The 27397-nt window shown below is 41.7% G+C and overlaps 2 protein-coding genes across 6 annotated transcripts in view; both read left to right on the top strand.

Annotated features, from left to right (window-relative positions):
• cltcl1 (clathrin, heavy chain-like 1) overlaps positions 1-7377 on the top strand; it is a 29983-nt gene extending 22606 nt beyond the window's left edge. For 2 of the 5 annotated variants that reach the window (XM_030416643.1, XM_030416642.1), the window contains 5 exons: positions 508-678; positions 842-1063; positions 1476-1502; positions 4550-4625; positions 5496-7377. In XM_030416643.1, coding sequence (XP_030272503.1) covers positions 508-678; positions 842-1063; positions 1476-1502; positions 4550-4625; positions 5496-5722 — 723 coding nt within the window. In that variant the 3' untranslated portion in view covers positions 5723-7377. Of the gene's footprint in view, positions 1-507; positions 679-841; positions 1064-1475; positions 1503-1567; positions 1648-4549; positions 4626-5495 lie in introns of those variants that run through there. The other 3 variants (XM_030416645.1, XM_030416644.1, XR_003984044.1) reach the window with 2 other exon arrangements.
• A 192-nt stretch (positions 7378-7569) lies between these two features.
• LOC115581509 (tricarboxylate transport protein B, mitochondrial) lies at positions 7570-27168 on the top strand. Its single transcript, XM_030416646.1, has 9 exons — positions 7570-8332; positions 17674-17781; positions 19235-19334; positions 23034-23172; positions 23696-23780; positions 23936-24040; positions 24140-24255; positions 24384-24457; positions 24889-27168. Exons 1-9 carry the CDS (start codon positions 8221-8223, stop codon positions 25001-25003), a joined length of 954 nt encoding a protein of 317 aa, XP_030272506.1. The 5' UTR covers positions 7570-8220; the 3' UTR covers positions 25004-27168.
• The last annotated feature ends 229 nt before the right edge of the window (positions 27169-27397 follow it).

The raw sequence follows: 27397 nt of genomic DNA, 5'->3' as shown, positions 1-27397 counted from the left end.
GTTTCAGTCTTATTCAACATTCAACATATTGTAAAGGTTTTGGAGGCTGTTCTCTTCACATATGAAATATTTTGGTAGCATAAAAATCCAGTGGTAATTATCAAGCAGCATATTTAAAATTCATTGAAAATGATCAGAATATTGTTTGGGAAATTTAAATGGCACAATAAGCTCAAGTTAAGCAGAAACCAGCTCCTGGATCAATGTATGATAGAAATGATCAGCTATTTATTAACTGCTATTTGGAAAATGGCAGAATGTTATTATTAAATCATGTTGGGGGTCATTTTCAATAATGTGGTAACTTAATAATATGTAACTTGGTAATCACCACCAGCTTACCATGAAATTTGCAGACCTGATAAATTAAGCGTGACCAATATCTTCTGTAGTCACGAGGTGGCACTGCAGAGGCAGAGTTACAAGAAACAAACCGGTGTCTGTTTCACTCGCCTTCCTTTCTGTTCTGTGACGTAACATTTTGTTCATTCTGTGTGTTATCCACAGGGCCTGAGAGCATCCATCGATGCCTATGACAACTTTGATACCATTGGCCTGGCTCAGAGGTTAGAGAAACACGAACTGATTGAGTTCAGACGTATCGCTGCTTATCTGTACAAGGGCAACAACCGCTGGAGACAGAGTGTGGAGCTCTGCAAGAAGGACAAACTCTACAAGGTAAGCAAACATAACATGACGTTCACACATTCACCTCTGTGTTCCTGTAGAGGGCAGTGTTTCTTTGTTTATTCTTTAGACAGATCTATCTAGAGATGCTGTCAATACATGGGCAGACAAAATTTATTATTAAACTCTGTAACTGTATTTCTGTCTCTCCCAGGATGCCATGCTGTACGCTGCAGAGTCAAAGGATGCCGAGCTGGCAGAGACTCTGCTCCAGTGGTTCCTGGAGGAGGGCAGGAAGGAGTGCTTTGCCGCCTGCCTGTTCGCCTCCTATGACCTGCTGCACCCTGACGTGGTGCTGGAGCTGGCCTGGAGGCACAACATCATGGACTTTGCCATGCCGTACTTCATCCAGGTCATGAGAGAGTACCTCACAAAGGTAAGTACTCCACTGAAGAACGATACAAAGAGTTAATATCTTTTATTGTTCATTTGTAGTTTTTGCTTAAAGTAAAAATAGGTTCTGTTATTGTGTATTATTTGTAGTGCAAACTGCATTTTTACTGTGTACTAAACTTGGTTTATTTTTTTTAGATTGTTTAATTTCCTGTAGAAACTTGTCCTGACAGGTGAGACGTGGACAATAGCATAAAAAAAAAAACAGATCACACAGAGAATTCTTAGCTCACACAGACATGCTTGAGACAAAAAGGTGGAGAGAAATGCTTTCTCAAGTAATGGTAGTAAAGTATATTTGCCAGTGAACTCCCTCTGGTCATCATGATGTCCTGTAATGTTGACCTGTAGACATGTGAGGTCACGCGGGGTCATCTCTTTGGGTTCTTTTCCAGGTTGATGAGTTTGCAGCGAAGGTGACGGTCTCTGGCCCTCTTTTTATTTCTCTTATGTGTTCTGTCTGTTTCTGTTGTAACTGATCTCTCAGGTTTCTGATGTAGGAACCTAGCATGGGCAGTAGACTGAGTACGGCCTAACTAGCTCTGCTGGTCCTGGAGAGCTGTCGTGGTGTGTGCAGGCTTTTGTTCCACTTCAGCACCAACACAACATGTTGTTTGTTTGTTTTTTAAATGAATTTTGAATTTATCTCCCGCAGCAGTTTCTAAATTAGTTAGTATGAATTTTAAAACTCTGAGCTGTGAAGCAGAAACAAAATCATGAAAATATGAAGATAAGAAACAGACTAAATATGGATTTAGCTTACTATAATCTGGGACTTTGAACAAAAATCTTTGTTTTCTGATACATTCTGACTATAAGGCTTAAAAAAGACTTTATAAAGAAATACACTTGCTACCTGTTAACCATGGAAAGACAAATTAGCTGCTGCTCTCTAAGGATAATGAATGCTGCTGATGTAAAAATATTCAATTATGTTCTAGTTTGGTGGGTTTTAATGTATTAAGTGAGGTTTAGTGGTTTAGTATGTATCATGGTTTAGTGTGGTCTCTTTAAACGCTGTGTTGATGGCAGGAGCCAAAGCCTGTGCACCGTCTCATTCTTCAGGACCAGGATTAGCCGGTCCTGGCCTAACAGATACCTTTCACCTTCTAACACCTCCTGGGGCTGCATCTAGTGCTAAGTGGCATTTCAAAAAAAATCCTGATAATTCCAGTTGTGCTGATGCAAAATCAGCAGAATTATTTCATTGTGCAGTAGTAATATATGAGAAACACAGTGACCTTTCCACCTGGACAGTGCTCTCCAAAGACTAGTAATGAGTGCAGGTGAGGAGAGCGAGCCACTCCAGGCTTCATAGATGCATCCCCATGTTTCTAACTCCAGGTTAACAAAGGTTTAGTTTCAGATATTTTAACTATACTGATCAGTGCAGGGGCCTCAAACACTAACCTCAAATGTTTCCTCTGCCTAGGGGGAATTCCCTCAGTTTATTTCAGCTGATCAGACAGTTTATCCTCTGCAGACCGAAAGCTTTGTTCCATAAAGCACTGGTCAAACTGGCTGGGGTTGAATCTTGCAGCCAGACAGGAACAGAAATACCAGCTCATTTTTACTTCAAAGTAGTTGAAGAAATACCAAGAGACAGCACAGACATTTATAGACATTGTGGCCCTCAGAGCTGCAATGATTAATCGATAAGTGGATTAAAAGAAAAGTTATTGGAAACAATTTTTCAAGCAAAAATACTCAAACATTTGCTGGCTCCAGCTTTTTAAAAGAAGGGTTTTACGGTTTTTCTTCGTCATTTATGACAGTAAATGAAGAGTCTTTGGGTTTGGGACTGTTGATTGGACAAAAAAGTAACTTGAAGACATCACTTTGGGCTCTGGGAAATTGCGATGAGCCTTTTTCTACATTTTGTATACCAAATGAATAATTGATTAATCTTGTGAATAATCAGAAAATTCATTGAATATGAAAAAAATCATTAGTTGCAGCCTTGTTTTGAATGATAAGATCCTGTCCATTTTAATTAGAAACTTAGGGTCAAATATTATATTCTGGAAATTATTTCTCATTCACACTCATGCAGAAAGTTAACATTTTCACTCTTTTGTCCAAACTTTTTTCTTTATTTCTAGAAATTAGGACTCAACAGTAGTTCTACTAAATCGACTCTATATTTAAACTGACCTCCTCTTACATCAGAAACCTCTTTGCTGTTCAGCTTTCTCCACAGTTGAAGCACAATGCCTGAATATATCTTTTGCACTTACCGGCTAGAAAAAAAGAAACGGAATTAGTAAACACTTTAGCGGCACTATGACCAACTCACTGCGCCGATACTGTTTGCCTGGCGAGGATGAGCTTAACCTGTGAGCTTCTAATACATAGCTTGATTTTTTTAGTCCAGAAGAACACTCGTGTCGGGATGGCCTGCTTACAGCCATGAATGGGATGCATGTGGGAGCTGTGACTGTCGTTTATTTAACGCTGAATGGCTGGAAATGTAGCAGCAGCATTTAGGCATGTAGCTTCTCCTTTACTTAATAATACACAACGTAATACTTCTTTAATCCTTGAATCCCTACTATAATTTTTCTCTTTAAAGGGACAATTCACACAAATCCCAAGAAAACAAAACATGTCCCCTCCAGCGGTATTTAGCCGTGGTGTACTTGCAGTGCTCGGCCCCGTCACTGAGACTGTTACTTTAATCTCTGGTGCTCAGAACATTCACAAAATGACATTTTAGAGAATCGAAAGCTGTGCGTCTGCAGATCGATGTGCCTGTTATCTTGTCTACCATGACAATCCACAGACCTCGATGTCACCATTTTTTACTGAATAAAAAAAATACAATTGTCGACACAGGGACATCAATCTGGAAAGACAGATAGCTTTTGAGTCTCTGGGGTGATAGTTGGAGTAAAAGTCCATGTTTAGATACCACTGGAGAGGTTTAAGTGTGTACTTTGTTTTTTTTAGTGATTTGGGTGAACAGACCCTTTAATTGTTGACTTAACATTTGTACTGGAGGCTGTTTTAGAAATTCTCACCAAACATGCATGGCATCTTCTCTGAGGTAACCTTAGCTGCACTGTGAAGTCCTGTGTGTAGTTTTGTTTTTCAGAAGTGGGTATGATAAATCTTATGTGTTAACTTGTCATATTTATCAGTATTTATCTGTTTAGATATAAAATAAAAGCTTCACTGAAGTTTAGTTTCTGTTTAGTTTAGAGTTTATGGTTTATTGTAGTCAGAAGACATAAATTTGCCATTCAAATAAAACTGGCACACCACTGTGATCACTTCATTGTAGATGTCCAGCAAAAATCTTTAATTTACAGAAGCTTACTTTGTTACAGTTTGAGCTTATGTTGGACTTTAATGGAGTTTCAGGGTTTCTGCAGGATACCTACAATGTGTGAGATCAGTCTTTGTTTTATTCTCTACAGTGTGTGAGTGATCCACGTCTGATCTATCCTCTTTTCTTTGTTGCCCTCAGGTGGACAAACTGGAGGAGGCAGAAAGCCAAAGGAAAACTGAAGAAGAGGTGACGGAGCCTCAGCCGATGGTGTTTGGTAGGTTTACAGGCAGCCTAAAACCCAGCGGGGACAGACTCTGTGGTTCCCTAAATTGGAGAAAACTGCCTCCTGCTGTGAAAACAGCAGGCTGTGAGCTGCAGTATTTATCTGTCTGTGTCTGTTAAACCCCAGTGAAAAACAACTGGTGGTGTTGAAAATCAACATTAATCAAACATGTGCTTATTGGATGACGGTAATAGTAAAGCAGTTCACTAAAACTTCAAGCACACAGGCAAATGTGTGTCCGTGTGTAGTCAGACTACTGATTTTGACTTCTCTGTAAGAAAAGCAGACACACAAAGATTTGTCATTTACATTTTACATACAATATTACAAAGAATGAATCTAGCCTTCCTGTCTAGCAGCTACTGTATTATTTGATAAGGGCTTTTATCCTATGATCCATTTTTTCATTACTGCAATTTTTTGGCACAAAATCTAGACAGAGCTCTTTAAAGGCTCATTTCTAGAACAGGTTTGCATGCTTTTAATGCTCAAAAAACATCCGTTTTTCTCATACTGTCCAGTGCTGCAGCTCTGTATTCCCTCTCTGTCTGAAACGCTGATGTCACAAAGTCACAGAATTTAACACAGGACTACTGACAAGGCGTTTCGGGAGCAGTGTTTTCTGTGAGACAGAGGAGCTTCTGTTGGTGCAGACTTCTACCTTTCAAAACCTTTTACATGCACAAGAACTGATATAAAACGATCAAGGAAGGGAACGGTCTCCTTTGACTGATGTTTGAGTATCGTATCGCGTACAGAAACTTAAATTAAGTAAACACTCAATGACAAAGATGTCCTATTTGGTAAAGCACAAAACAAAACCTGTAAGTTGATTCTTTGCATGTTTGTTTGTGTGATCAGGTCAGCAACTGATGTTGACAGCCTCTTCTACTCCAGTGGCTCCCCAGCCAGCGTACCCAGGCTATGGCTACCCTGCTGCCCCGGGCTACCCTGCTCAGCCTGTCCCCGCCGCAGGATACAATGCCCCGCCCGCTGCTGCCGCCGCAGGATACACTGCTCCGCCTGCCGCTGCCGCTGCCGCCGCGGGATACCCTGCTCAGCCTGCCGCATATGGCTTCAATATGTAGAAGCCTGATCCCACCTTTTCCACCCCTCTCCCCTTTTCTCTCTCCCCCCCCCCTCACACACACACACTCAGACCTGAACCACACCCAGCCATGCTGCAATGGGTTTCAACTGACGGCACGGAGAGACCTCTGAAACTCACCCGGGCCTTCACCCAAATCTACTGAAACTGCAATAGAAACTCTTCAATCTCTTCTCTCTCCACACACACATACTTCAGGATGGCATCAAGGCTGTTGGACTCTCCTCTCCTCTCCTTTCCTCTCCTCTCCTCTCCTCTCCTCTCCTCTCCTCTTCTCTCAACGTGGACATTATAACTGCATCATCGATCTACACAGCATGAAGTCACCTCTCAGCTCCTAGAGGAATTTAACATACCGAAGATCACATTAGTGACACCGAACCACTCTGTCCTGTTGCTGTTCCGTATCGACTTTATTAACCATAGAGCAGCTTCTCTCTTTGTTTTCTCCTAGACATTCAGCACTGACGGGAAAGACTTTGTTTACTGAGGAGCAGAGGGGCGCGTGTGCGTCTTCCCCCTCGCTCCTGAAGCACTGTTACGGCCTTACATGCTCCGAGGGAGGTGGCAGAAAAAAACGGGCTCATTTGTTCACGTTTTATTTTCACAACTGTCTCATGCTCTGATTAGAAAGACAGTTACTGTGCAATAGTTTTGTTTGTCCTCTCACAAACAGGTACAAAGTGTTTGCTGTATACAGACTAAGAAACACTTGTTCATGAGGTTATGGTACCGTCTGTGTATGTCTGTGTGTGTGCGTGCGTGTGTAGCCTCTAAAGCCTTCAGGGAGGTTACGTCACCGAACCAAGAGACACTCAATGAAATTTCCACTCCCTTGCAGCCGCGAAAAACCTGTTTCCTCGACTTCTCGGACTCTGATCAGGAGTTTACAGGATGATTGTGACAAAAAGACGGGAGAAAGAAAGAAAGAAAGGAGGTGAATTGAAAAAAAAAATGCTATATGCCGTAGTCTGTGCATGTGCTGCCAAACTATAAAGCTGCAACCAGGAGCACAATTTTCATGTTACACTCAAAGTATATCAAGTATTACTAATGTTGTGTCAAAAACGAAGTGATGTTCGATGAAACTCTCTCACCCGACTAACAGAGAGCGATGATGAAGCTCCCGCAGACTTGAGGAGGTGAAAACACAAGAGGGGGAACATCAGCTCACATCCTGGTGGCTCAATAATAATAATAATAATTATGATAATAATAAAAAAGAAAAATCATTATTGTACTGAAAACCGTGTATAATTTAAGATATATTGAAATACCTTAACTAATCAAAGAAGTCAAATATTATGGAATACCGTATGTATTGTCTATAGTGTGTTGTTGTAGTCTTAAAAAAGCATAATGATTTTTGTAAGAAAAAGGACAAAATGCAAAAACAACAGGTGAATAAAATGGCAAAGTCTTGAGGAAAAAAAAAAAAGCTGCTCAAAGTGGTGACAAGTTTGGTCGACTGTTTTACTTCCTGTGCTGCCCCGACGGCCCCTGTGTGATACACTGACCGGCTCTGTGCCACATGTGGTGTCACCTCTGGGACGCCACAAAGCCCTCCCTTTACCTGCACAACTCATGCATACAGAAAGAGAAATAAAGTTTACACACAGTGGTGTTTGTGCTATATATATTTTTTCTTAATTTTTCTTAATACATTCACACCAGGAAAAGGATTCTCTGGGGGGAGTTTTCGGAGCTGTGAGCGGGGCGTGTGTCACGGCTCTCCTGCTGCGCCCTCATTTCCATCCGAGACTGACATTTTGGGAACCAAGCTGCCAGGACCTGATTGATGGTTTCTGTCTCCGTGTGAGCTGCTGCCTCTTTGTTTGGAGAGGGTGTGGCTGGGCTGTATATACCTATGACTGCCTGCTGCCGGAGGATTTAGTAGTAAAAGGTTTAATAACACGGTTTGACTCTTGCCGAGCTGTGTTTATATGGTAATGTGGAAACAGAGGGCTGCGCCCCGCCCTTCTTCTTCTCCTGTTGAACAAACGCGGCCAGTTACCTCTCACCCTGAGCTCGTATCGGCACCCACTATCACCCACAGTACCCTGTCACACGACAGGCTCCTCTGCACTCGCGCGTCACGCAGAAATCGCCAAGTTTCCACGCGGCAGCAGGACGCGGACGCAACTGTTTATCTGCCCCTCCTCGCTTCCGGTTTTGCTCTGCTCTCCTACGTCCTACTGTCGTGATACGGCGTTGCCATGGCTACAAATAACAGATATTGGATGTAGAATATCCCAACTTCCTTGTCAGTCCCCGTATCCGCCCACTGTCAACAGAGAGAGCCGCCGGACTGGAGGAGAGTGAGGACGCATCCACCTGAAAGCGCACCAGACAGGAGTGGTCCATGTGTTGCGCGCTCCAGACTACTTGAAGAAAAACTGCAAGCTGCTTACTTTAAAAAAGACAAAACCTTTTTAGACAAGGAGATTTTTTTTTTTTTTTGCAGACTTCACTGTAATAATGCAGGATAGAGGCTTATTTATCAGCCCTTTCCTCAGACCGCGGTGTCTGGCGGCAGCGGCGCCGGCGGGGAAAGCGAAATTAACTCACCCGGGGAAGGCGATTCTGGCAGGTAAGTTCATCTTTGTGTGTAAAAAAAAAAAAAGTCAACTAAATGTGTAACTGTTGATTACATCAGTGTGACACTCACATTTCATTTGCGCTGTGTGAGCTTGTTTCTGGAGCGAAGCACGCTGGAGAGACAGCAGCTCCTGAAGACAAGACCACAGCAGAACTGCACATAGTGACAGTGTTGAGTTGAGGGAAATTAAAGTGTAGTTACAGCTTCAAACGAGAAAGGGTTGAGGAAGTTACTCAAGAATTAAACCAGATGGACAACTACAAACAGGCTTGCCACACCTTCTCTAATGACACGTCTCACTGTGTGCTCTGAGGACTGAGAGCCTGAAGTTAGAGGAGCTGCAGTAAAGATAGAGAATGAATACTATCCACCAGCCTCAAACCATCCTGACCCCGTGACCTTTGATGGGGTTGTAAAACAGAAAGAGTCTTCAGAGCAGAGAAGAAAGCAGTTTTCTTTCCTCGGTCTTGGTGTCCTGTATCAGACAGTGCTGTCCTGTCACTGTCAGATCTTATGTGATTTCATCTCTCTGATCTGAAGACCACCTCTGCTGCGCTTTACATAAATGCTCTTAGAGCGGATTGATGCGTGCAACAGGATAGGAGACGCTCCTGAGACAATACACCATCTCAGCAGAGAGAGAGGACTGAGAGAATAGAAGATTTTTGCTCAGTTGTTCATTTCCTTTTGAATTTTAAACACATTTTGGGGTGAAATCATCTGATGAAGATTGTATGATGTGATGGAAATCCTCCCACTTGAACATGTCTGGTTGTGTGTGATGTATTCGTGGCTCTGCTCTCAAGACGATATTTATCCAGCCACTCATCCGAAACGCTGTTTTCTACAGATGTCACTAACAATTCCCTCAGTTGTTGATCCATTTATTGATCAGATTTGGAGTAATGGGTTAAACACTATTGATGAATGCCCACCAAGTAACCAGAGGCATAATGTTTTCTCTGTTTTATCAGAAGCCAAATATGATATTAATCTAAAACAGAGAAAATAAAATAAAATCTTCGCACTGAAACTGTAACTAAAATGTTCATTGTGAGAGAATGGCTGAAATCAATCATCAACATTTTAACAAATCGCATGCTGGTGGGTTCAGCCCTGCTTCAGTCGTACTTGTTGTAGCCATTTTTGCGACGGATCCATTTATCCCCGCTGAGGTTCAGACTCTGCCGCCCTCCTCTCCTGCTGCTCTGTCGACCCCCTCGTGTGTTGATGATGATCAGGGTGCAGCAGCTCCGGCTGATGAAGAGCCGCTCCTGTTCGGCAGCACTCTGTTGATTTCAGCCTTGTTCTTGAGTGACTGTGACACGCTGAATATATTCCTTTGGATTGAAGATTAAAAAACAGACTTATGATTATTTTAGTTATTTTGCAAAATACATTTTTTATGCATTGATGAACCCTTTTGGTGAGAAAATAGTGGAAATTAAAAGGTTTAGAAGCACAAGTGGACATCTTCCTGATTGTTGTACTTTGCCAACCATTAAGAATCCTTTAACATTTGCTTTATTGTCATACATGAGACAGAAAATAGATACATAGATTCAGGTTATTGACTTGAGACCATGGTCACATCAGCAGCACCCAGCAGGAAGTAAGTGCAACATAAATTACTCAAACTGAGGTCAAACTGAATTTACATGTGACTTTTGGCTTACTGGCTGCAATAAAAACATTAATTTTAACATAGACTGGTGCTTTAAACAAGAGCTTTTCTTATATTCCAGTATGCTTTTATTGTTAAAAACATAATATGTACGTTTCGGCTTAAAAATCTCTAAACACAACCAGACCTTTGTTTAATATTTTTGTTAAGCTGTGCATTTACATCATCCCAAATGTTTCTAACAAAGCTGAAGCCAAGAAAAATACATTCATTTTATTTCAAGGTCCAGTTTGTAAGACAGTTTATTGTTGAGTCCCAATCCCGACTCGTCAAATATTAGTGCTGTGGGGTTGTCAGGCAAACCACCAAGGTGTCAACATTTGACAAGTTGGGATTGAAACTCAGCAATCAACTATCTATCAGATTGGACCTGGAAGGAAGTCGGTTAATGTGACTTAATGAAAAAAGACGTTCCAACATTACTTGTCCGTTTTGATTAAGAGATGATGCTGTGCATTTGAATTCAAATAAAATGTGATACCCTTATCTTTTACAGACCCTCTACAGTCCTGTTCAAACCTTTAGAGCTACAAGCATTTGAGGATTTCAGTGTTTTTAACCCTGAAGTGACAAGCAGCCTGCATGTAACTCGTGTCCTTTTAAATTCAACACAAAGCTCATACTCTGACATTCTTATCACATGTTTTCCACCGCTGTATGAGCTGATGCGCCCTTCAGTATTCTGACTGACGAGATAGTGTATCAAAAAAGGATCAGAACATTTAGAAACAACTGCTGAGATGATGATGTTGTGGTAAGAAGAGTGAGAAGAAGAAGAAAAAAATATCTCCTCCCCTGACTCGCGTCGTCCTGTCAGCCACTGAGAAATGGGAATGCAGCCGCGCCGAGACCTTTCCCTTCCCCCATCGGTCCTGTGCAGCCTGATTGACTGGATATGGCCCAGTGTCGCTCCCTCTTCCCCTCGCTGTGTCGTTTAGCTCGCCTTAAGCCTGTCTGTGCAGTTTCTGCAGCAGCAGCATGATTTCAGCCTCTGACTCCTCCTGGGCCCCACTGTCAAGAAAACTTTTGATTTATCGCCATCTTTTAAATGAAGCGGTTTTGGAAATCAAAGTGTGCGTGTGTAGTTTAATGTTCAGGGCATCTCCGGGATGAATCAGCGATGGATAAAGTGTCACTTCAAGCCTGATCCAAACATCGTCCATCAGCTGGATACAAATTTTTCCCACTCAGCTATGGAAGTTCATAAATCCAGCTGACACCTCTCCCGCTGTGACATCCTAATATTACTTCAGATTTATGTTATGGTTCACGGTCTGTCTGCGCTGAGAGAGGGAGCCACACGTCCATGCCTCGCAGGCTCGAAGTAGACAAAGCAAGAAGTACAAGGTCAAAGCTTAATGGATCAGAGAGCTCACTTCTTAGACCGCGGTCGGGGAGGAGGTCTGAAGCTTTTAGAGAGGCCTGTGAGCTCTTTCTGCTCCCATTGGTTAGTTCAAGTCTCGTCTCAACAGCCACTGGTCAAAACTGAAGTGGAGACACGGAAGGAGGAAGAGTTTTATGTGTGTGAGGCCTGAGGGAGGGAGAGTGCTCTAAATGGGTCTCTGGTCCTGATTCACTGGCCTGTTGTGCATTCTCACGCTGTTGTGGCGTTTGTTTACAACCCTTCTGAGGGGAGTCTGTGAAGCAGAGGGATGGACTGAGAGAGAGAGAGAGTTCCTTTTTTTTTTCTTCATCTTGATTTCATGATAGATGTGGTTTTCCCGCCGAGACAGGCTCGCTATTATGCCACTTTCTCCGCTCTCTTTTCCTCTCCTCCGCCTCTCCTCTGCCTCGCTCTCTCTCGCCTCGGGGCAGCCAGTTAGCTTTTCTGAGTGGTTGTCTCCTCTCAGGCTCAGAGGGCCCGTCAAAACTGAGCGCTTATTTCCCGTTTCCTCGCGTCACAGGTGACGAACACGGTCACCTCCCCTCTACTGTTGTGCTGCTGCTGGCAGACCCCGAGTACCGCGAGGCGAGATAATAAATCACAGTGCACTCCTCTGTCCACGACCCCTCCACCCCCACCGTAGCAGCCTGTCAGATAGGTGTTGGTATGGGGCGGCCATGGACACACAAACAGAAAGTGGTGCAGTGTTTTCAAGTATAGTTACTCAGTTACCATTACACTTTCATCCTTTTTTGATTTCTTTCCTGAATGTTACTGAGATTCATTACAGAGTTTTTTTGCACGTTTCATTAATTCTCCTTAATTACAAATTACACATACGGCACCTAAAGTTTTGAGATTGATTTTTATGCCTCAAGTCAGCCACTGGTTTTCATTAATTACACCATTGTAGGGAAATAAATTTGCAGAGATTGAAACATTTTTGGAAAAAAATTACTTTTTTTGTCAGTTATATAATCAAAGCAGGGCAATCAATTTTCAAGTAATTACGAAAGCACTCATGGCATCTTAGACTTGAAAGATAGCTGCCCGACAACAATCTTTTAAAGGCCTTGAAAGCCTCATTTCTCAATCAGCTTCTTGCTATGAAACGTCTGGCTCTTCGCCCACTATATGTTCCAACTGGGGCGCTTCAGACAAATAAGAGTCTTAAAAAGCTCATGAACATCGTAGAAGTTAACTTTGGCAGATTCAGAAAGCAGACTCTACTGTAGAATTAACTTTAACAAATGCTATAATCAATCAACAACTTATGTAAATTAATATGATTTAAAATATATCCTTCATCTGTAAAGAGCCTGGCAGCCTTTTATACAGCTATACACACTGTCGAAACAACCTTTGCGCAATTGTCCTCTTCATGTAAAACAGTGTACAATCTGCGTGCTTCAGGGCTTTAAGCACTTCTAACAGTTTAAATGTAAAATTAATCAACATCCCTCCTGTAATTAGTCATCGCCGTAGCATCAGCTCAGGACAGAGGAAGCCTAAAAGGCCAGATGAAGTCAGATGAATAATTCTTTTCATGTTTTTCGCGCGAAGGCAAACAGAAATATTAAGGCACTATTAATAGGAAACCTCATGTTTGAAGTGCATCAGTCCTCTGGCTGTGTTCTCTGTTTGGACTGGAGATATGGACATAGTAACATCTTCGCTTCAGACCGCAGAGAATTTAAAGTGAGATATAATCTAAATAAGGAACATCTGGATGAATAATAGATGGATTCCGCTGGAAAAACGGATTATTAATTTGCTGGCCTGTGCACAAACACACAAGCACAAAGACACACATTGTTGACTCTTTCGGTAGAGTTTTACTGTTAAATTGAGTGGAAAAAATGAAATCACTGAAATTATATATGATATCATATTAGGTCTTACTGCAGAAGTGCTTTAAAGGTGCTAACTAGCGTTTTTTACAAATTAAATTGAGTCTCAAATGTGTTTAGTACCTCATGCTGGATTGTTAGAGAGAGGAGGCTTCTTGGTGAGACCAGATGTGTTGGATGCTCATTAGAGTCACCTCAGCAGACAGGACAGGATTTCAGGAAGTGTTCCTCCCTGTCAGCCTGCTCATCTGGCTTTCTCTGTGCCGCTGTATGGTGAAAAAAAAAATTGGCTGTGAGTTTTTTTTTGTGTGCATCTTGCATGAATATAAGTGTGAATGTGGAAATGTACAATCTGATCAACAACTATTCCTATATTAATCTTATACCAGCCTCTCATTTCTGAGGATCCAGTGATTTGTTTGTCATTATGTGATAATAAATTGTATGTAACAGTATATTTTAGTTTTAGACGCAAAGATATCAAGTATTTTTCCCCTGCTATAAGGGTTTTTTTATCCAGGAGAGTTTTTTCCTCACTCAAATCGAGGGACAGAGGATGTCGTTCACTGTGCACATTGTAAAGCCCACTGAGGCAATGTGATTGTGATTTTGAGCTATATAAATAATATTGACTTTGACTTGACAGGACTGACAAAGGTGGCAATGTTGACCTGTTGTTCATCACTTTGGTCAAAATTGCATTTGTCTGGTTCTCAAAAAGATTGTATCTACAGAGCTACATGCAAGAGAAAACGATGTACAGCCAATCAGATTTCAGAGAGGGCCTTGTCACCCCTGGCCATCCCCTGGTTACGTCCCTTACTGAAATTTCTACTATTTTAGTGTAACATGTAGACATTCGTGCTCCCCAGAGGATGTTTCTGATCACTTAGGTGATCCCCTGACTTTCAGTGATATGTGGGATGCATCCAGGGTGCTCAGAGGATAAATCCTAATGACTCTGGGGATCCCCTGAACTTTCATCCAGCACAACCAGTAGGTCCTTTTTGAACATGACAATGCCCTGGTGCACAAAGTCAGGTCCATGAATGGATCGGTGTCCAAGTTTGATGTGGAATTACGTCATTAGAGCCTCGACTTTAACACCATCAAACGGCTTTGGAATAAACCTGAACACTTACTGTGAGCCAGGCCTTAACACCCGACATCTGTGGCCACCCTCACTAACACTCCTGTGGCTGGATGGGATCAAGTCCAAGTTCAACATTCTTGTGGAAATCCTTTACAGAGGGGCTGTTATAAGAGCTTATTAGTGCCTATGGTGCTGGGATGAGATGTTCAGCAGTAACGTATGCAGCCCACTGATCTGATTTATTAAACTGCTGCTCAGATTGCAGAAGTCTCCAGTCTGTAGAAGTAGATTTGTATCAGGCACTACCTGTTTTTTTAAAGCACCTCTAGGTTCTGAATATCACTCCAATGCCGTTTCCATTTCTTTTCATGTAATAGTAATAGTGTCAAAGATCGATGTGGGTGCATTGATTTTATGACACGGTGTGGAGAAGAGTAGCCGGCGCTGAGGAGAGGAGAAGGAAGGTGCTGCCGAGAGAAAAATTAACGGCAGTAGAGGAGAGCGAGCCTGTGAAGATCAAGATTAATGCTCATGTAACCCCCGTTTGACAGCTACACTGTAGTCATTTAGGGGTGTCATCTGTAAATGTGTGTGCAAAATAATGTTTGTGTGTGTGTTTTGTATGTACGCTGCAAGATGGAGTAGAAGACAGACAAACTGCTTCTCCTACCAGCGCTGTGTGTCTGATGAGGATTGATCATGTGTGCCGAGTGTGTTTGCGTGTTGCTGCTGGTTGGTTTTTTTCACGTGCAGGAAACAGATGAAGGAGGTTTATTGTTTCTTCTTCTCCAGGACACACTGACCCACTGATCCCGGATCAGGACGGCCAGAATGGAGCGTTATAGAGCTCATGTGATTTCTTTTACGACTCCGCTGGTGAACATTTACTTACTGCTACCCCACAAAGATTAGAGGAATTAACGCTCATTGGTGATTAAAGTGTGTGTGTGTGTGTGTGTGTGAATGAATGTCATGACTCAGCGTAGTGGTGCTCACAGCTCTTTAATGAATTGTTAAGGTGAATCCAGGTATAATCAATTACGGATGATAATCACTCAACTATAATTGTGTCAGTCATCGCAGTCGATGTCAATACTGATGTGCTGAAATTAACTAAATTGCTCAAGAAACCAAATCAAAGTCATGTTCGTCACATTGAATAAAATAAATAAAGCTATACCAAAGTAAAGTACTGTTAATTTAAGAAACTAAAGATATACCGGATAAATTTACATGTCATAAAATACGTGAATCACAGTTTCCTTGCAACATCATTAAACGGAGAGACAATGAATGAGGTTGTTAGATAAATGTGCAGCATTAAGTAAAAGACATTTTCTCGTGTTATTGATTTTCCTTATTAAATCAGCCACGCTCACAGCAGAGGAGACGCAGATAAAGAGAGCCAGATGAGTCAGAGGCTGTTAAGGGTATTAAGTTTGAGTTGCAGTGTCATCTACTCATAGTCCAAAAAAGCATGTCCTGGTTAAATATATGTTTTTATCTTGAGCGGAGGCTCTGCTCCTGGGTGCCACAACTGATACAAGTTCGAAGCAGGGATGCACGACACTGGAACAAGTCCAGTTGCCTACGATGCAGCACTTAGAATCACAGTGATAACCACCATGTTGGCAGCATTGACACGTGAGGAGAACCAAACTGCAGAGGACATGAATGCATGTACTGTATTTAGGAGAAGCGGTGCGTCACTGGGACGTGGAAATGAGCCAGAATACACTTAGAACAGCTAGAATGGCACTCAGTTAAGCACATATGTCCGTCATTGCCAAACAGTCCCCTTTTGTTTTCACTTATAGATACCAGCCACCTAATATGCTTGATTTTTCAATAAAATCCATGCATTATTCCCTTGGAAATGAACAAAAATGATGAAAAACGCCTGATCACACAATGTTAAAGAAAGTAAGAAGTAAATCCTAGACTGAGACGCAAGTCAGAGTGTCGTGGGAATTTATAGTAGTAGCTTTTGTGTAATCCTGCTGAAAAACCAACCTACCAACACACAAACAGACCTTCAAGACATATTCCTCTTAAAAACATCAAGGAAAACTCTGGCAGTGTCCTCAGTACTGCATTTAAAAACATTTTTTTAATTTCTTTGAGAGAAATTAGTCATTATCTTAAAAGAAGAAATCAGGCTTTAAAGCTGCTATAAGCTTTATTTTCTTATTCAAATGAATGTTTAATAGCTCTTTAATCCAACCGTAATCACTGTTATCGAGTGTTTGGTCAACTCTTACAGCAGCTTTGTGATGGACCTTTTTTACATTCTAGTGCATGAAGAAGTAAAAGCTTTGAGCATGTGAGGCACAGGTTTTTTTTCTTTAGAAATGCATATTCACGGCTTACAATTCCAAGAAATGGAGAAATTCATGACCGCCTCCTGTTAAAACCACTCAGGCTTTTTCATGTGAAAGAAGAAAGCACAGCAGTTTGTTTTTTCACCACCCATTCTCTGTCTCGTTGTGGTCTCGTGGTGAATTGCTTCTGTTTTTTTCCTGACTACACATCATGTACAGTGAAATGGTCCTGAGAATTAACCAGGAGAACTATTGTAGATGGCTAATTTCTTCTGTTAGTTGGAGGGCACGTCTGCATGTTGCTGTGTAACCACATCCCTTGCACAGTGTGCTTGTGTGTTTGTCTGTGTCATTGAGTTAATGGAGGGTCTTGGCCTGGGTAATGGAGCCCCTCCCTGCAGGCTAAGCAGATAATTTAATTAATGTCAACCCCCTCTCTCCATGCTCCCTCCTCCCCTCGTGACTCATCTGTGTTGCGCATCAGCCTCGCGTTTGGACACTTGTCCTCAAACTACTCGACTCATCGACTGTGGCCAGTTTCAGGCTAAACCCTCTAGCGGTCACTTACACATACGTTCATGTACAGATTTCAGTACATAATATTTTCGGGAGCAGAACAGACTCTTGTGTTGACTTTCTGTTCCTCAAACAGAATAGTCTCTGTGTAGTGTAGCCAAAGCAGAAGCAGCTGATTTATCTTCGCCCGGCTCGTTACTCTTCCTCCCTCGGCAGGGAAGGTGATGCCATTTGTGGAGTCACTGTAACGATCCATGACGTCATGGGACCATCTTGTAATTCATAGCGGTGATAGAGCACTGAATCAGACTTGGTTAGGCTGCGGCTAAGCAGACATGGCGTGCAAAATGTCAACAAAGCTGCCTGACAGAGAAAAAATTACATTTTCCTTCATCACTTTTTGATCAGTTCCACGTTCATTGATGCCTTTTCTTTGTGTTCTTTATAGAAATAAACACCTGCTTTGATTTTCTGTGTTTTTCAGGTGGACTTGCAGGTGGCATAGAGATCTGCATCACCTTCCCCACAGAGTATGTTAAGACCCAGTTACAACTGGATGAGAAGGCCAATCCACCCAAATATAGAGGAATAAGTGAGTATGACGTGTGTTTTTTTAATGGTAAACCTCAGCTGAAGACCGTTCTATATGTTTTTGCCCATATTTCAAGGTGAATTTAGGATTTAGTTTAGGGACACTTATTACAGGCAGTACATTTTCTTGCACTGGTCAATTTTGTGTTTTTTTGCCTCCACCAGAATTTAATTCAAAACATTGTGTGAAAAACAGCAGTGCTAACGTCATGTCAAAGACATCAGTGTACTGTGTTGCAGAGATGTCTTCTGAAGTTAGCATGCTACCCAGCTATCCTGGCCCATCCTGTCTCACAACCTTGTAGAGGGTTATTTTCTCTGTTCAACCAAAATCGGATAAGCAAATTTGCCTTATTTAATTCATCGTAAAAGACTATTCATTCAAACTTAACCTACACACAATGAAACTCACCAAGCAATCTTGTCTGACCATTTTCAGCCGATCTCGTCCTCTGCCGTATCTTCTCGTCCCGCAGTCATTGTTGCGGTTAAAGCTACTGTAAATCACCTCCATACTGTATCCCGTCTGGCGTCTAACAGTGTTCACTGGGAGGCTGGTTGACTGAGCGGTGACTACCCCAGGCTGTGGAGCGGGCTCACTCCAGTCAGATATAAAGCCACTTAGCTTCACAGCTAACTCAGCTATTTGCTAAGGGCAACCTCTTGGAGTAACTTTCAAATTCTTATCTATCTATCTATCTATCTATCTATCTATCTATCTATCTATCTATCTATCTATCTATCTATCTATCTATCCAACTACAGTATTTTCTGTTCTGTTCTTCATTATGTCTCTCTACCTCTCTTAGGAGCTCATTATCTAATTACCCATCATCCCTAGGTACATTAGGGATTCTGGCAGGCTGTCACCGTGCTTGTTTATATGACTTAGAACAGACCAATGCACACATGCACGCTCACCCGCCATGCATACCAAACACACACAAACACACACACACCCTGAATGTGTTAATGTTGGCTGGAGCTCTGAGGATGGCAGACCGCGCTAATGAGCGCTCAAGACAGCTGTTGCTTTTCCAGCTCAGTTGTGCATTTGGCTTGATAGCAGAACATGGATAACTGGACTGATGTCTCCAAGATTAAGAAAGTTCAAAGTAAAACACCAGGTTTTTCAGGAAATCAGTCTGTGGTTCAACTTGTTCTGTTTCTCTTTCATGATGTTGATGAAACCAAAAGTAAAGGACAGCTGTTTCAGATGTTTTCTTTATCAGGGTCGTCCAGTGGTGAATGGCACGGGGCGAATAAATAACTGAATAAATACACTGTGTTGCATTAAATGTATTATGCCATTAAAAATACTTGTCTCGTCGGTGTTATGGTGGCTTGGATATACTGAAGAGGGTTAATACTCAAATCTAAAAAAAAAAATGTATTTCCACAGAAGACAAATTCGAAAATACTGATGTAAATACAGATCATCTATCTTCCTACAGATGACTGTGTGAAGCAGACGGTACAGGGTCACGGTGTTAGAGGACTGTACAGAGGACTCAGCTCACTGCTGTATGGATCCATACCAAAGTCTGCCGTCAGGTGAGTGAAATAACTGATGAGGACTGATGTATTTACCCAAGCACAAGTGACATTTGTGACATTAAACTCCATGTAATGATAAAAGTAGCTAATCTAAATTATAAATTGATTGTGCAATGAGGAATCGTCAACTGTTAGATTAACTGCATTGCATTAATTAGCATTAATTGGCAACTCTTTTGATAGCAGATTAATCGGTTTGAGTAATTTTAAAAATAAATCTAAATTCTCGTGCAGCCTATGAATTTTCAGGGTTTACTTACTCCTCTGTGACAGTGAACTGAATATCTTTGGATTGTGGACAAAACAAGAAACACTGATCAACATTTTTATAGACCAAACATCTAATTGATTTATTGAGAAAATGATCAACAGATTAATCAAAAATGTAAATAGTCATTAGTTGCTCCTCTAAAGTAAAACCATGTGACCCCTCTTTACAGTGGTTCTGTTTCTGATCTTCTGGGTCGTTTTTCCGTATTTCTCTAATTATAGTCTGTGATATTTTAAAACAACATGTGTCTGATAAATATAAACAGTAGAATATACACTTCAGTTTTTATGTGCCAGTAAAGGCTTGAGTGAAATGCACATTTTTAGCTAAGCCGTTGTGATCCCCTACCTGGAACCACTAACTCACACACTCCAATTATTCTAGTCCATTACCCACAATGCAAGGCATAAATGCCACACTCGCCTTCACTGTAATTACGTTATTCTTTCACAGCAATGACATTTATTCCCAGACAAGTGTGCACACCGCAGTGCGCACATACACACACAGCACACATTTTGCACAAAACCAGCCAGGCGCCTTTTATAGTCACCTTTTTTTTTGTTCTCCGTTTCATTCTTTCATTTATTCCCTTTCTTTCTGTGTGTGTGTGTATGTGTGTGTGTGTGTGCGTGCTACGCTGGAGGGTAGAGCCTGTCTGTGCGATGGAGAGACAGGCTCAGCCAGGCGGAGCAACGATGCCACTCAAACTCAGGCAGGGTCTCAATAGGGGAGACTTGTGTTGGTACTCTGTCAATGGGTGTGTGTATGTTTATGTACAGTGTTATGTGTGTGTTTGTGTGCATGCACAGTCAGTGTACGAGTGTGTCAGTCAGCCTTCAGCCTTTCCAGAGGGAGTCTGAATGTTTTTTCTCCTGCTCTAAGGAAGGTTTTCTCTGAGGAAATGTGGCCCGGAGAGGTTTAAGTCACGTCGTCTCTCTGCCCCTGTCAGCAGAATATAATGTATATTAAATGTGCACACAAGTGGGTCTATTTATATATAAATATAACCTACTCTGTGCAAGATGTGTACATTTTAATTCAATTATTTATCCCAGTGGCTCTGGCAAGTTCAGAGGCAAATTTAAAAAACTATGTTTTCTTTGAGTAAAAATATGAATTCCTGTTTATACTCCTATTTTGATCATTTGGGGGGTTGTTCGATTCCTCAGATTACCTAAATCTATTGGAATAACTGAGTTAATTCAGCATGACTAGTAAAGTGAATGAGAAAATGAAACATGACAGAGAGACTGAAAGTCATCGAGATGGGAACGGTTAGATCTGATTTATGGAGAGTAGTTGGCATGTTTCCATTTGACCATCGCTTCACCTCAGTCGTTTGTTCGATCCGTTCTTTTTTTACCTCCTCTATCTTCCTTCCCTTCCCCCCCTTCCTTTTCCTCCCAACCCTCTTTCTCCCCCATCCCATTAACTGATTGCCTGTGCACCATCAAGCACCATGCGGTCTGCTGGAGAGCTGTCAGGTAGGCATGAGAGGGACGTAGAAGAAAGCCTTTGACCTTTTCGTTCACTTAACTCTTTCATTCATACCTCCTTTCTCTCTCTCCTTACCACTTTTCGTCACCGTAACTGACCTTGCCGAAAGATCCACTAATGAAGATTGGGCAGCACTCTGCTGTCCAGAGTGACTCATCCTTCCGGCTGTGGATGTCAGCCAAAATTCCCGACGTGTCAAATTATAACTGTGAAGTTTAGTCCACTTGGTAAATGGAGGAGAATTTGGAGAGTAAATTGGCACAGGAGCAGGCCTGACAGTGGCATATTTCTCTCCAGCAGCTTTAATGAATGGCATTTGTTTCTCAAGGTTGGTTATTACATTCGCTGCCATCTTCTTGAAGTCTAAAGAAGCTGTAGGGAAGTGCAATTTTTTTTTTACCTTCTCCAACACTAAAAGGCTGTTTCTGTAGTCGGCAAGTGGTGTGCACAAAGAGCGAGACGAATGGATTTATTTTTACCTGCTTTTTGTTCTTACTTGACAGTCAGTTAATTGGGTGGAGCCTGTCTTTCAAAACCAACTAAATCTGGTTGAGTAGTGAGACAGGAACAGATGTGGAAGGTTAATGAGCAGAGAAAAATCTTGTCATAGGAAGGCAGATGGAGAAGAGAACTGAAATATCATGAGCCGAGTACGCGACTACGGCAGGTAAATGGTTCGAGCAGACTGAGGGAAGACGGAGCGGAAAAAAACAAAGCATTCATCAAGACCAAGTGTCTGTCCTCCCCCGCCTCTTTGCTAAATGTACCGTGCAGCGTCCTGCCTTCACCACAATTCAATTCCATCTATAAATAACCTTTCTTGTAAAGGACTCGCTGGCACAACATTTTCTGATTGCAGAGATACATAAAACACACACACACACACACACATACACACACACACACACACACACACTGGGCTGGCTTCCATGGCAGCTGTTGCTGGTCACTCGATGGTTACTGAGACACTGCAGTTTATTGGTGCATCTTTAATGAGGACGCAGGCAGGACAATAAAGTAAAAGCCCCGAGCACATTCTGCACTCTCAGCAGTTTTTTTTTCCACTAAAAATCTGAGTTGGAAGGAACTTTTCTTCCTCGAGGTGTTTCCGTGCTTCTGCTTTTATTTGTACCCTGTGGTTCTCGGAGTGTAAGCGTCCTCCTCCGCCACCTGATTTCTGCTGATGAGAGGCAGCTTAATTGTCTTTCTAATAGAAGAAATCTCATTATCTATTCTATTGTCATCTGTTTGTTTTCCTTTTAGTCTTTTGCTTTACCGAAGCATTTCAGAAAGCACAAACAAGTACTGAAAGATGGTCTTGGGTGACTATAAAGCTGCATTGAGGAGTCAATAGTGCTTCAATCAATAAGAGCAAAAAGACAACAAGTGTTTCTCAGATGTTGAAATCTTTCGACTATGAAGATGGAAACCATTTTGTTGTTGTTGTTGTTTATGTTCTACCCTACTTAAATTAAAAGAAAGTACTGCGCAGAATTGTTTCCTGGGTCTTAAACTTTCCATATTGTTTTTCATGACAGATTTCCTCCTATCATATTCTGATTGTACAGTCTGTGCATATATATTTGTTTAGCATCTTTCATTACATTGTGCAACCGTTCGTTGGAGGACAAAAAAATTACCTTGAACCGTATACCATCCAACCTGCCTTTTTTTGATAATTTTATATGTTTTTACCGAGTTGTGTGTAGGACGTGTTTTTATAGTTTCCAGGGTTTTAAAAAACAGAAATGGCCATTTGAAGGGATATCACCCTGACATACCTCATACCCGCCTTATTTATGGATGGAATTGTTGAGCTGTTTTTCAGAGTTCTCTAAAGGACATCCACTTTTTGTAACACAAATTATTGCATTCAGGTTTTAACTTGTTCCATAATTCCTTGCTGGCTCTGTCCTGTCGCTCAGGTTCGGGATTTTTGAGTTCCTCAGCAACCATGCAAAGGATGAGTCCGGTAGACTGGACAGCACCAGGGGCATGCTGTGTGGGCTCGGAGCCGGGGTGATGGAGGCTGTTCTGGTGGTCTGTCCAATGGAAACTGTCAAGGTATGTTCCAGACTGATCTGTGGTCAGATTTCATAGTAGATTTGTTTAGTCTGCAACCAGCTTGAATAAACATGAAACATCTGTCTGTGTACTTTTGTCAATTTTGTATCTGAACACTTTTATTACAATACACAACCAGTTTCAGAAAGTTTATTGACGCGTTCCCGACACATGAGCCACACTTAATTTATTGTTTAGCATCAACAAATATCATGATTGTTTTTTCCGCTTCTTTGTTTAATGACATTTGATTGATTTAATTTTGGCAAAAGACATGCAACATACATGAAAAGCAAAATGTCAAATCTTTTTTTAGGATTAAAAATGTCAACATAGGCAATAAAATATTTGATGATAGACTAATATTCTCAATCGGTCTGTAAAAATGTCAGATATTGTGTCTGCACATTCACTGAACTGTTTCATTTGAAAGTCTTTTTGACAGACTAAACATTCGTGCACACTTGACCTTTCTCTCTCAAAGGAAAGCACCAATTTATTTTTTTTGTCCTTTTCTCTGAAGGTCAAATTCATTCATGACCAAACTTCAGCCAAGCCCAAATACAGGGGCTTCTACCATGGAGTCAGAGAGATCGTCAGGGAACAAGGTAAAGACCAGCTCCAGTGCATGTAGTTCATCTGACATCTACTGGTCACACAGGGTACCGCAGCTGAAAATGTCATGTTGATTAAAAATTGTGATGATGTTATTCACTATGTAAGCCGAGCATCATAAATGTAACCACTTATGCTGCTTTACCAGGAATAAGAGGGACGTACCAGGGTCTCACTGCCACGGTCCTTAAACAAGGCTCCAACCAAGCTATTCGATTCTTTGTCATGACCTCGCTCAAGAACTGGTACAAAGGTCAGTGAGCTTGCAACATTTCTCCAGCTAGTCACCCCGTTCAGTTGACTACATATTTTAAAGCGATCAATGTGACTGACTCCTCCGCGCTTCCAATAGGCGATGACCCCACTAAAGCTATGAATCCACTGGTGACTGGAATGTTTGGAGCCATAGCAGGGGCAGCCAGCGTCTTTGGAAACACCCCACTAGATGTCATCAAGACAAGGATGCAGGTAGGTGACATGATGGCTGAAACGCAGGTTTTTCTGGTCCTTGGTGGTGCTTTTATTCAAACTTGAGAAGTTGTCGCCACCTACTGACATTGATTAGAAATAACAATGCTTTTTTTGTCTTTCCAAAGGGTCTGGAGGCACATAAATATAAAAGCACCTTGGACTGCGCTGTGAAGATCATGAGATATGAGGGCTTGGCAGCGTGAGTACAAGTCTGCTTTGTTTTGGTTTAGCTCTGGTTCATAGTTGGGGTTAATGCCCAGGTACACTGCAACAAACACTCATGATAACACCATTTTCTCATACAACAGGGCCTTTTACTGCAGTATTTTTCAATAATGAAATACTTAAAAACACAAAAAAATACAAAATAATTACATTTGTTTTCCAGACATAAGAAAACCTGGTACAGGGCCCAACAAATGCCACATCATCATGATTTGAATACTTGTTTCAGTGAAAATGGAAATTGTGACGCTTATTTTCGTTTTTACCACAAATCCTGAATCATATCACAATCGCAGTATCTGTCAAATTAATCACAAATTGTATCAGCCATCAGTAAATGTGCCTTTTTCGACACACACATATTTTGGATTCACCTCTTTTTCTCTCTCTTTGTGCTACCTGTAGTTTCTACAAAGGGACAGTTCCTCGGCTCGGCCGCGTGTGTCTGGATGTGGCTCTAGTTTTCATCATCTATGAGGAGGTGGTGAAGTTCCTGAATGTGGTCTGGAAGACGGACTGAGCTGCCGGATGTACCGAGGGCGGCGGCCTCCTGCTCCCCAGACATCAGACACAGATCTTTCACAGTTCTCTGCTGTATCCTAAAACTAGCCAGTGAGGGGGTGAGACAGAGAGCTGAACTGAGATCAGTGTCAGATGCCAAACTAGAAGTTAAAGAGCTCATTGATGGGGGCTGCAGAGTAGAAAGGAGGCTTGGTGTCACCCATGTCTAAACAGCTGGATGGGTGCAGCATTTTGCTGCTCTGTGCCAGACACCTCACAAGACCAAGGGTCAGTTTCACAAAGTGGGATTATAAAGTTGGACAGATAATTGGGATAAATGGTGCTTCATCCCAGAGACACAGCATCAAATTCTAAATGTGAAACAAAACCTGAATACAAGGCTCAACAACAGCCTCTTTTCATGTTATCTGGTTCACTTTCTCTGTAAACCTACTTTGTAAAAAATACCCTCCTTCAGTGAACAACGTCATTTCTAGTCATTCACAGCTGTTTCGCTGATGTTTACTGTGAGTATGCAGGTGTCATGCTGGATTTCGCCTCAGTTAGAGTTGCTCTCTGTCTCTTCTTGTGCCTAAAATCCAGAGGAGCCAGACTGCAGCTGGTTGCAGTTTACAGCCACATAAACTGCAGTGACTTCCATAACGAAGCCTTTAAGAGAATGATTTTACATTTACGATATGCCAGTTATTTTTATACAGTGTAGATTCTAATTCAGTTCATTACCAGCATTATATTTCTTCTGTAAAGCAAGATATATTTTATTCCTGTGCCCGATGCCAAACCTGTTAAACTATGAAGTATGTTCAGAGTGTGAACATGCAAAAGGTAGCCTAATGATCCCAACAAGAGAGGAGCAAATATCACAACTTATATTGTGACTTTATTAATGTATTTATGGAAAGTTGAATGTTGAATATTTCCATGGTTGGGAGTTCGTTGGTAACTTGTGCCACTTTTGTCACGTTTTTCTTTCTGTAATCTGGTGTGTGTGTGTGTGTATGTGTGTGTGTGTAAAGGTGTTTTGAATATGTTGGGGAAATGTTCTATTGCTGTATTTCACTGTGAGTCCAAGTGACCCAATGACACTGAGTCACGGACAAAGTCACCTCAGACCTCTTTTCCCTTCAGCGGAGGTATCTGTCATTTGTCTTCTGTTTTTAAATAAATGCAGCTTCCGATCTCAGCTCCCCTCACGAATGACTCCCAACGTGTGGGTCAGCACTCCTCCAGTGGGTCACAAGATAAATCTGAGGGGCCCTGAGACAATTAACTGGAAAGAAAAGAAGGAAAATGTTTTTTTTGTATGTACACATTTCTGTTCGTTTCACTGTATAGGGATCATCCACCAGTCACAGTCTGTTAAAGGTGCACTATGATTTTTAATGGGCTGTTAAAAATACAAACAGACAGAGCTCCAGTTTAAGGAGAAGTCTGTAGTGTGAAGGGTTTACAGATCAAGATTTAAACATCCCTAACATGAGTTTCTAGATGAAGTTGAAAGTCAAACATTGGAGGAAAAAAAATACTTTTGGTGGGGTTGGATCAAAAAGAGCCAAGAGCCCATCCAGAGGTCCTACAGCTCAAGAATATAAGATGAAAAAAGTTACATAGTGCCCCTTTAAATTCCATCTCCTGTGCGGTTCAGTTTCATTCAGGGTTTGTTTTTACCTCTCACTCATGTGCCTTTTACTGTTGTGTTTGTTGGTACTTAATGTATCTGTTATTGACCAGTTAAACTTTTAATCATCCAACCGGCAAATTGAGATTTCTGTGTGTCTGTCCAGTCATGTTTTTATATTTCTAACAAATGATGATGAGAACTGGTTGTCCTCTTTGTGTCATCACTGGTGATGTGAAAAAAAGTCACAATCGATATAAATTGTGTTAAAATACAGATGTTTCTGAAGCAATGTTCAGCTTTTTTTTGTATTTTTCTCCTGTCCTGTGTTCCTCTCTGCCAAATAGCCAAGAGAAAATATTAGTATTATATCAAATCGATGTCTCTCTATGCTGTGTGTGTAGGCTGTGTGGTTCTTTACGATGGAGCTCGTGCAATAAACACCGTGCCCTTCTTTTGTCTGTGCTTAATGTAAAGTACTTTGTTGTAAGGGGGGGCGGGGTGCGTTTCAAAGCTCATTAAATCAAGCATCTGAAAACTTGAAAGCATGCAGACTGCTTGTTTTGTTTTCTCCTCCCTCGCTCGTTCGACTGTTGTTCTGCCCTTTCGGTTACAACGTTTCACATTGGGACAAACCATGGGGGGCAGGTAGGGGAGGAATCGAACAGGGAGCTCATTGTTCCGGTTTTGGCTGATGCTCATGTAGAGTGATCCAACTATCCATCTCTCCCTCTCTCTCGCTCTCTCTCTCACACACACACACACACACACACA

This window comes from Sparus aurata, chromosome 5 (genome assembly GCF_900880675.1).
Source record: "Sparus aurata chromosome 5, fSpaAur1.1, whole genome shotgun sequence".
Lineage (NCBI taxonomy): Eukaryota > Metazoa > Chordata > Actinopteri > Spariformes > Sparidae > Sparus > Sparus aurata.
Note: the sequence above shows the minus strand (reverse complement) of the source record. Positions and strands in the feature narration are given on the sequence as shown.